The following is a 9,646-nucleotide window of genomic DNA, read 5'->3' as shown; positions in this document are numbered from 1 at the left end:
GTTCTCTTAAAATGCAATTTATAAAGTTACAACCAAGATGAACCATAGTTAATTTAGGATTTATTTTTATTCCAGGTAAAACATTTCTTTTATTGTGGTTTAAGAGATTTATATAAAATGTTAGAGTAAACTGAGATACTTTTCCCTTTCCCGACTTCATCATATATTTTTCCCATCCCAACTTCATCATTTACTATTCCCTTCCCAACTTCATCATATACTTTTCTCATCCCAACTTCATCATATTTTTTCCCATCCCGACTTCATCATATACTTTTCCCATCCCAACTTCATCATTTACTATTCTCTTCCCAACTTCATCATTTACTATTCTCTTCCCAACTTCATCATTTACTATTCCCAACCCAACTTTATTATATATTTTTCCCATCCCAACTTCATCATATTTTTTTTCCCATCCCGACTTCATCATATACTTTTCCCATCCCAACTTCATCATATTTTTTCCAATACCGACTTCATCATATACTTTTCCCATCCCGACTTCATCATATACTTTTCCCATCCCAACTTCATCATATACTTTTCCCATCCCGACTTCATCATATACTTTTCCCTTCCCAACTTCATCATATACTTTTCCCATCCCAACTTCATCATATTTTTTTCCCATCCCGACTTCTTCATATATATTTCCCATCCGAACGTCATCATTTATTTTTCACTTTACGATTCCCTTCCCAAATTCATCATATACTTTTCCCATCCCAACTTCATCATATTTTTTCCCATCCCGACTTCTTCATATATATTTCCCATCCGAACGTCATCATTTATTTTTCACTTTACGAATTCATCATATACTTCTACCTTCCCAACTTCATCATTTACTATTCCCTTCCCAACTTCATCATATATCATTCCCATCTTCATCATTACTTTGCTCTTGTTAACTTTCTGATATACTTTTCCCATTCCCAACTTTCCCCTTCCCACCTTTGTGATAAACTTTTTCCTTCCCAACTTTAAGATATAATTCTCTATTCCCACTTTATGATTACTTTCTCCTTACAAAAATGTACAAATAGTTGGTTTTATATGATTTAGGAGGTATAGTTATAATTATTGTTGGAGACTATCAATCTATTTATTATTAGACCATTCAAATAAATTATTTAAAGAAAAGTATTTTTATTTATGAGAGAAAAAGTCTAATTGCTGGAGAAATGAGGACATTGTGTGAGAGCCTCTGAACTAAATGAAACAGAAAAAACAACAAATGAATTGTAACAAATAATTGATCCCAGGGTTTAAATAAATCGCGAAGCGGGAATAAAGTTTACTGTTAAATTTGATTGTATTCCAGACCTTAAGGACGCTTTGCTTTTCTTTGTAACCCGATGTAGTAGAATTTTGATATATTAAATAATCCAAGTTTGAAATATCATAACCTAAATCCAAAGAAATATCAATTTGTGGCAAAAACTCTGTTCCTTGTTTTAATAAAGTAATATATAAGAGATTGAAGAGTATTAATCAAAACTTTTAGATTCTGAAATAAAAACTTTATATTAGCACTAGCCTTAGAGGGCGCTTCGCGCCCATCTTCTAAATATATTGTGAACATGTTCTCTTTGTGTACATCGTAAAACAAAACAAAAATAATTCGCGGATTTTCACAAAAAAATTCGTGGATTTTCAAAATTTTCAAAAATTTAATGAAGATCGAATTTTGATGGAGACAAATATATAAAATTTTGATCATTCATAAACCTTCCCTGGGGTCCCTAGATGTCCCACAAAAAATTTGGGCCGGATTGGTTCAGCCGTTTTGACGTTTATTGGATACAAACAAACAGACAGACAAGCCAAATTTATATATAGATGGAGCGGAAATTCAAATCTAAGAAATGTGTAATTTTTTCTGTTCAAAATATTTTCGTTGTTATCTTCATAAGTTTTATAATCTGCGCTGAAGATGTGAAACTTTATACAAGTTTATCCAACACTGCATATATATAAATTTGGCTTGTCTGTCTGTCCGGGTGTTTGTTTGTTTGTCTGTTTGTCTGTCCGTCTGTTTGTTTGTTTGTATCCAATAAACGTCAAAACGGCTGAACCGATCGAGCACAAATTTTTTGTGGGACATCTAGGGACCCCAGAGAAGGTTTATGAATTATTGAAATTTTAAATATTTGTCTCAATCAAAATTTGATCTTCATTAAATTTTTTAAAATTTTGAATTTATTTAGGTTTGGATATTATTTAGGTTTGGATATTATTTAGGTTTGGATATTATTACCCCAAATTACATCAATTGTTGATACAGTTCAGTTTCTGTTTTAAAATGTTTTAAAATTAAATTCTTCAACGAGGACAGAGAACTCCTTTTGCTAAACTCAAAATGGTGTTTAAATTGCCGTAAGACTGGAGTGTACGCTAGCGTACAGTGTGAACTAAACGCATCTGACGTTACACATATCCCTTGAAAATCTGCAATCCAATACGGCTTTCAAAAATTTGATCTGTGACTTCTAGATTTTAAATAGTATTATCTTTAAAGATAAAAACTTGCAAACAAAATTTTCAACAATTTAAAGCGTTTCTGTAGATTATGTAATTCTTTGATATTTCAAACTTAGATATTTTGGTCTAACAGAATTCATAGTTTCTGTAGATTATGTAAACTTTTGATATTTCAAACTTAGATTTTTTGGTTTAACAGAATTCATAGTTTCTAGTCGCTGTCCAACCACATGTGGGGGGGGGGGGGGGGGGGATCAGTCGCTGTCCAACCACATGTTGTCTTGGTTTCATTACAATCACACACACACAGGGATTAACATTCTTTAAAATCAAAATTTTGGGAAAAAAAAACATTCAGTAGTTAATGATAGAAAATAAAAAAAAACTTTATTCTGATTTTTTTTGTGGTGGGTGGTGAAATGTATGGGTCGCTAGGACGTGAAGGTAAGGTTAAAGGTTGAGTAGGAGTAGGACGGAGAAAGAGTAGAATACAGGATCATGAACTATTCAAACTGGATAGACTGATTTTCATTCATCTTAAGTAGGTTAGTTCAACGTTAAATTAAAATAAAATAACTGAGATGAGGTGATTACTGGTTTAAATTTGCATCTTTTCATTACCCCAAGGTTTGATTTTGAACCCATGGGTCCCGTATCAGTTTAAACTTTCATTCTTCTTAAACGTCTCAGGTATAAAAAAAATCTGTACGATTGCATTTTTTTAAGGTAAGTGCACTTTAATGACTTACATAAATAAACAGAGTTTCTAAAAAAAATATGTTGGTAATCTTTTTAGATCAGAATATAGGTGATGCTATCTTTAAATTTGATTGTCAAATGTAAAGAATGGGTTAAAAAACATTTTCCACAAACTCTAATTCTCCCATCCCTATTTCTTTGAATGATATTGATATCAATTTTTATGGGCCTATTATCATCCAGACTGCAAATATACAGATATTCGAAAATTAGAGTTTTTGGAAATATTTTAGTTAATTTTGCTTTGAATAAGAAAATAAAAAAAAAGTTGATTGGACCAATCAAGAAAACCCTTAAAAACTGTATAAAGTAGAAAATAAATAAAGAAAATCTAGTTTTTGCGGAGAAAACTAATATATATATATTTATAAAAAAAAACACAATCTAAATTTGTCAATGCAACCTGAAAACCTCCATCGAAAGAAATAAATGTAAAACGGTAAAGTTAAACTCTTTTGTTTGAATCGATGATGGAGATGTTTTGGTTTTCTGTCTTAGAAAGTGACTCCTGGGTTTATTTCACAAAGAAGAGAAAAAACATGGCCGATATGTGTTGCTTTCCAAAAATATAACAACAATTATTGTTCGTTGCAAGAAACATTTATCAAATAATGGTTTAAAGTATCGTGTTTTTTAATGCAAATCTATTTTTCAAGGGTTAATTAAAGTGAGAGTGTAGGTTGCACGCCAAAATCACAACAGTAATCAAAGTGAGAGTGTAAGCTGCACGCCAAAATCACAACGGTAATCAAAGTGAGAGTGTAAGCTGCACGCCAAAATCACAACAGTAATCAAAGTGAGAGTAAGCTGCACGCCAAAATCACAACAGTACCCTTTATACCTTTATCTCGGAAATGATAAGGTTAAAATATCGCCATTTTTTATCTTAAAAAATATTACGGTCTGTAAATTTTCTGTATTTGTCTCTGCTGTATAAACCAATCAACAATGGAAAATTATCAATTTTCAAATGAAAAACAAGAAAAGTTCATTCATCCTTGACCAAAAGTAAAATATAAAGGGTGCTAATATTAATCGTGCACGCCCCGTTTTTTGTTTTTAAATTAAGGACTACTTTAAATCACGTAAAATTCAGATTACAATTTCTGTGAGATTTCGATTATAATAAAAGCAATAAAAACTGTTGAATTGCCAAGTTGTAAAATAAAGATATTTTATTGGATAGTTACTACAAACTACTGTTTAAAGGATTAAAAGAATTAAAGAAACTGTGAGTGTAGATTTAAGTACCTTTCCATTTATTTAGTGGGGCCGATTCACAACAAGGGTACCCTTCAAAGAGTTAGTCTGATTAAGAGATATCCATAATTCTATGTTTGAAAATCAATTATTTTCGATTGTATTTTCTTAAAAGTGATTTAAATATTTTGCTTACAGAAAGAAATGAGTCAATTGTTAAAATTTAACATTTTTCAAGCTGGAAAAACGACGATATTTTCCGTATTTTTGAACAGATACAGGGTGAATCGAACGCACCCCTGTCCAAAGGGGGGGGGGGTCACTGGAATTTACGAGAGAGTTCCTTTAAAAGAAACTTATTGTAAAAGAAACTTATTGGAAAAGAAACTTATTGGAAAAGAAACTTATTGTAAAAGAAACTTATTGTAAAAGAAACTTATTGGAAAAGAAACTTATTGGAAAAGAAATTCTTATAGAATAAATTTCTTGTAAAAAAAACATTAAATTATTGAAAATGAATTAATGATAATGGGCAGAAAAGCAAATCGTATTAATTCGTTTGATGAAATGATAGAATAGCTGATCGTGTTCCGAAAATATTTTTATTTTTCCGCAAACAAATTTAAACTTTTTTTTTAATGAGCAAGTAATGTCGTATTGAAAGAATTAAGTCTTTGCTACAAACTCTGATTTTCTAATCCCTATATCTTTGTAACCTAAATTTGTAGACCTTAGAATCTCAAACAATGAATTTTGTTAGATCAAATAATCAAAGTTTGAAATATCAAATGTTTTATACCATCAGGTTGCAATGTATAGTGATTAGAAAATCAGAGTTTGTGGAAAAGACTCAATTTACTATAGCTTAAAGAGATAGTTAAATACATTTTAAAGGAATCCATGAAATTAATAAATCTTCTAAAACGTTTTTCTCTCTCACGGTCAAGGGAAGAGTAAAGATAATCAAGGTCGGGGTTAGGAAGTCTGAAAGATCCAAGAACGTCTGCGATTATATTTATTCAGATACGGTCGGACGGGTTTCAGTCTTTCATCTTTTTATTCAAGGATTCTGTCTGGGAGAATAAAATTTATAGAGTAGCCGCTAACTCAGAGTTAATTATTCAAACCACATTAATCCATATAAAATAAATTGACTTCTTGAACGGAAATATTCAATAAATTGAAACAGTACTTTTTCCAAAGTTTCTGTCTGAATTTCTCGTAAAGGAATTGAGTCTTTGCGATAAGCTCTCAATCCTCATATCTTTGCAATTAAGTGTCGTAGACCTTAAATTTTTCAAACTATGAACTCAGATCAAAAAATCTAAATTTGAAATATCAAAGGTTTACACCATCAAGTTAAAACATAAAGGGATGAGAAAATTTGAGTTTGTGGCTAAGACTCAATTAAGTTTAAAAGAGTAAAAAATATTCTGGGTTTTGGGCCCGTTTTGACGTTTATTGGATACAAACAAGCAAACACCCAAACAGACAGACAGACAAGCAAAGTATATAGATATAGTTATGACTATAATGTTCACTGATATTTTCCCAGATTGAATATGCTATGCACCGGGGTACCGTATTCTGTCACCTTTTTTAGAATAAGTACGATTATAGACTGAAACATTTAGCATTGTAAATACTTAGTATATTTTATAAGATGATTGCTTTGTGCACAATATGAGAGAGTTGCGATTTTTACTCCATAACTAGATTCACATAACTGTTCACTCTTTATACATTAAATTTATTCTATATATGTATATATGTACACTCAGGTACAGGCTAGGCGTCTGACTCATATTTTGATGTCAGGAATGAAATGATGTGAAACAGAACAGATTTCATCCTCTTTAAAAATGAACTTTTTTAATCAAGAGATGAAATAACTTCTCAACATCACATCTGATTAAAATAAATGGTACACAGTTATGAACCAGTTAAAATATCGAGAACAGTAAGGATGTCTTAATGCTATGACTATGAGCATATTTTGAGAGTTGTTTTCAAGAATAAACTTTCTTGGATAGTTTCAAGACTGAACAATTACCGCAAAAGAAGACGACATTTTCTTCTCATTAAAATGTATCTAAAGGAATCATCTATCTATGAATTGGAATACAAATGAGCCTGTAATTAAATAAGTCCAATTCAGTGTTAGCTCTGAATTATTCAAAATATTCCGAAATTGATAAAACATAGGCTTTTTTGTTTTAAAAAGAAAAAAATATGTGATACATAAACATTTTTATTTAGATGAATAATTTTTTCTCTAAAAATCTTGTTTTCTTCTATAGTGACCATTTGAAAGAAAATCCGAAAAAAATTTTAGATTTGTTCCAGGGAAGTTGTTAAGTTAAACTTAAAAACTCCCCTGCAAAACAAAGAATTTAAAAAAGGGATCTAAATACATACACGTATTTAATTTATATACAGTTTTGTGACCAACAATCCTCCAAATTAATAAAACACATTAGGTTATTAGATTAAAATATTTATTTGTAAAAATATCTCCTAGTTAAATGCCACAACAATTTTATGATAAATATAGTTCAATAGAGACTTTTCATTGACGTTTAAAGCTCCTCAAATTTATAAATGAGCGCTAGCCGATTGAGCTAAAGCACAGCTAATTGAGCTAAAGCCTGCTGGGCTTTAGCTAGCTGAGCCTGTGCCTGTTGATACTGAGCTTGAATTTTTTGCGACTGTTGACAAGAATTTTGTGCCTGCTGGAGAGGAGCCTGAGCTTGCTGATAATAAGCTGGAGCTTGCTGGTATGGAGCTTGAGCCTGCTGGTAATAAGCTGGGGCTTGCTGGTATGGAGCCTGAGCTTGCTGGTAATAAGCTGGGGCTTGTTGGTATGGAGCTTGAGTCTGCTGATAATAAGCTGGGGCTTGCTGGTATGGAGCCTGAGCTTGCTGGTAATAAGCTGGAGCTTGCTGGTATGGAGCCTGAGCCTGCTGGTAGTAAGCTGGGGCTTGCTGGTATGGAGCTTTAGCCTTCTGGTAATAAGCTGAGGATTGCTGGTATGGAGCTTGAGATTGAGCCTGCTGGTAATAAGCTGGGGCTTGCTGGTATGGAGCTTGAGCCTGCTGGTAATAAGCTGGGGATTGCTGGTATGGAGCTTGAGCTTGAGCCTGCTGGTAATAAGCTGGAGCTTGCTGGTATTGATCCAGACTTTGCCCGAGGTTTGAAATGTAATTTGACATTTTGATTGACACGTCCGTCTTCCTTGATTGCTTCTATAGAACTAATTGTGTCGTGGATTTTAAAAAATTTTGCGGATTTTTTCCTTCAGTTTAGAGCATTTTCCTCATCAGCTTAAATCAAGAACTAGAAAGAAAAGATAAAATGTGGAAAACGTAATTTAGATTTATGATGTTTAAATTACAATCAAAACGTTAATTATGCAGAAAAAGTGAAAATCTTTTTATCATGTAAAATGTATTTTTTTTTTAAATATTATGCTTACAGTCCCTTTTAATTCTAATTTTATTTTAATTGTAAATAACCTATTTGTAGAGAATAAAGGGTATTTTTGTTCATTCAAGTGTGAAGTGTGAAATTGGTAATAAGAAGATTATTTTCTGCCCTTCCATTTATAGAATGGCATATGCTATTCACAACAACAAGGCATACCTTAATGGAACTATAGTAATTTCAAGTGACCCTCCATTTAAAGAGTGGCATGTCGTATTCACAACATTAATTTATACTTTTTGAAAACTTTGTTTGCCAGCTGTTTAATATTAAAAAAATAGTAATATTTTAGCAAGAATAAATCTATATATAAATTTAGCTTGTCTGTCTTGGTGTTTGGGTGTTTGTTTGTTTGTTTTTATCGAATAAACGTCAAAACGGCTGAACCGATCGGGCCCATATTTTTTGTGGGATCTCACGTGACCCCAGGGAAGGTTATGAATGACCAAAATTTAAAAATATGTGTTTAAATCTTATAATTTACTTTCACAGACTACTAAGAATATAGGGCGCTAGGGCGCAAACGGATAGATATATATATATATACTTTGCTTGTCTGTCTGTCCGTTTGCGGCCTATATATATATTTACTTGCAAATATATTATATCTTATAAATAATATATAAAAGTATATATAAAAGTTCCTAAATGCTAAATGTCAATAATATGAATTGTGCACTGTCTGTTCATATAATTCACGTAATAACCCAACTATTCTAAGAAAATACCTCCAATAGATAAGATTGATAGAGATTTACTTATTCATATTCTTTAGACAAGTTGAATTCTTCTCAAGGGTGTCCCAAAAAAATGAAGAATAGATGTTCATAGATTCGATTGAAAAGGGAGAAAAGAGGTTCCTAGACTGGATTGAAATGGGAGAATAGAGGTTTATAGACTCGATTGAAAAAAGGAGATTAGAGATTCATAGACTCGATTGAAATAGGAGAAAAAAGGTTCATAGACTCAATTGAAATAGGAAAAAAGAGGTTCATAGACTCGATTGAAATAGGAGGTTAGAGGTTCATAGACTCTATTTAAACCAGAGATTAGAGGTTCTCATACTCGATTGAAATAGGAGATTAGAGGTTCATAGACTCTACATCTTTGCCTCAAACACCGATTTTCTAATTCTTTAATCTCCTGTTCAACGAAATAACCAACCTTAAATTCCCTCCTTTTTTAATTCCAGGGAGGATAATTACTTATCCTCCCTATTTACAGGAAGGATAATTACTTATCCTCCCTCTGTTATCCATACAGATTTAATTCAAGATTTAGATCAAGAAATTAAATATTCTTCCATATGCATTAGAAAGAAATAAAAGAATTAAAATCATAATTGATAGTTTTATTGATTTCATTATAATTTTATCCCCCACGGTTGGTTATTTCGTTGAACAGGAGATTAAACGATAAATTACTACTTAACCGGGAGTTTTCATGAGGATAATTAAATTGAGGGGAAAACCACTTAGCCGAGGGCCTCCAAGACCTTTTTGGGGTTCGAAACCTCACGAGCGTAGCGAGGGAGGTTTAGAACCCCAAAAAGGTCAATTTAATTATCCTCCCTTAATCTCCCGGTTAAGTAGTAATTAATAGTTATTATCTTTGCAACCTAATGTTGTAGACCTTAGATATTTCAAACCAAAATTTCTGTTGGATCAAATAATCTAATTTTGAAATATCAAAGGTTCAACCCATCAGGTTGCAAAGA

General features: G+C 31.9%; 1 protein-coding gene across 4 annotated transcripts; it reads right to left on the bottom strand.

Moving 5' to 3' along the window:
- Nucleotides 1-6,927: 6,927 nt before the first annotated feature.
- Nucleotides 6,928-7,709, bottom strand: LOC111699212 (glutenin, low molecular weight subunit). Of its 4 annotated transcripts, none has more exons than XM_023469823.1 (2): nucleotides 7,497-7,709; nucleotides 6,928-7,448 (listed from the first exon to the last, which is right to left on the bottom strand). In XM_023469823.1, the coding sequence occupies exons 1-2, from the start codon at nucleotides 7,656-7,658 to the stop codon at nucleotides 7,068-7,070; spliced, it is 543 nt and encodes a 180-aa protein (XP_023325591.1). In that variant the 5' UTR covers nucleotides 7,659-7,709; the 3' UTR covers nucleotides 6,928-7,067. The 4 variants fall into 4 exon arrangements, with proteins under 4 accessions (XP_023325591.1, XP_023325592.1, XP_023325593.1 ...); XM_023469824.1 differs by having other exon boundaries at nucleotides 6,928-7,406; XM_023469825.1 differs by having other exon boundaries at nucleotides 6,928-7,406; nucleotides 7,518-7,709.
- Nucleotides 7,710-9,646: the final 1,937 nt, after the last annotated feature.

The sequence above is a fragment of the Eurytemora carolleeae genome, unplaced genomic scaffold (genome assembly GCF_000591075.1).
Source record: "Eurytemora carolleeae unplaced genomic scaffold, Eaff_2.0 scaffold16, whole genome shotgun sequence".
NCBI classification, from domain to species: domain Eukaryota; kingdom Metazoa; phylum Arthropoda; class Copepoda; order Calanoida; family Temoridae; genus Eurytemora; species Eurytemora carolleeae.
This window is presented reverse-complemented; position numbering and strand designations above follow the sequence as displayed.

What these genes read in the sequence shown, in the direction of transcription:
- LOC111699212 (XM_023469822.1), bottom strand. Translation starts at nt 7,658, where the DNA reads ATGTCAAATTACATTTCAAACCTCGGGCAAAGTCTGGATCAATACCAG.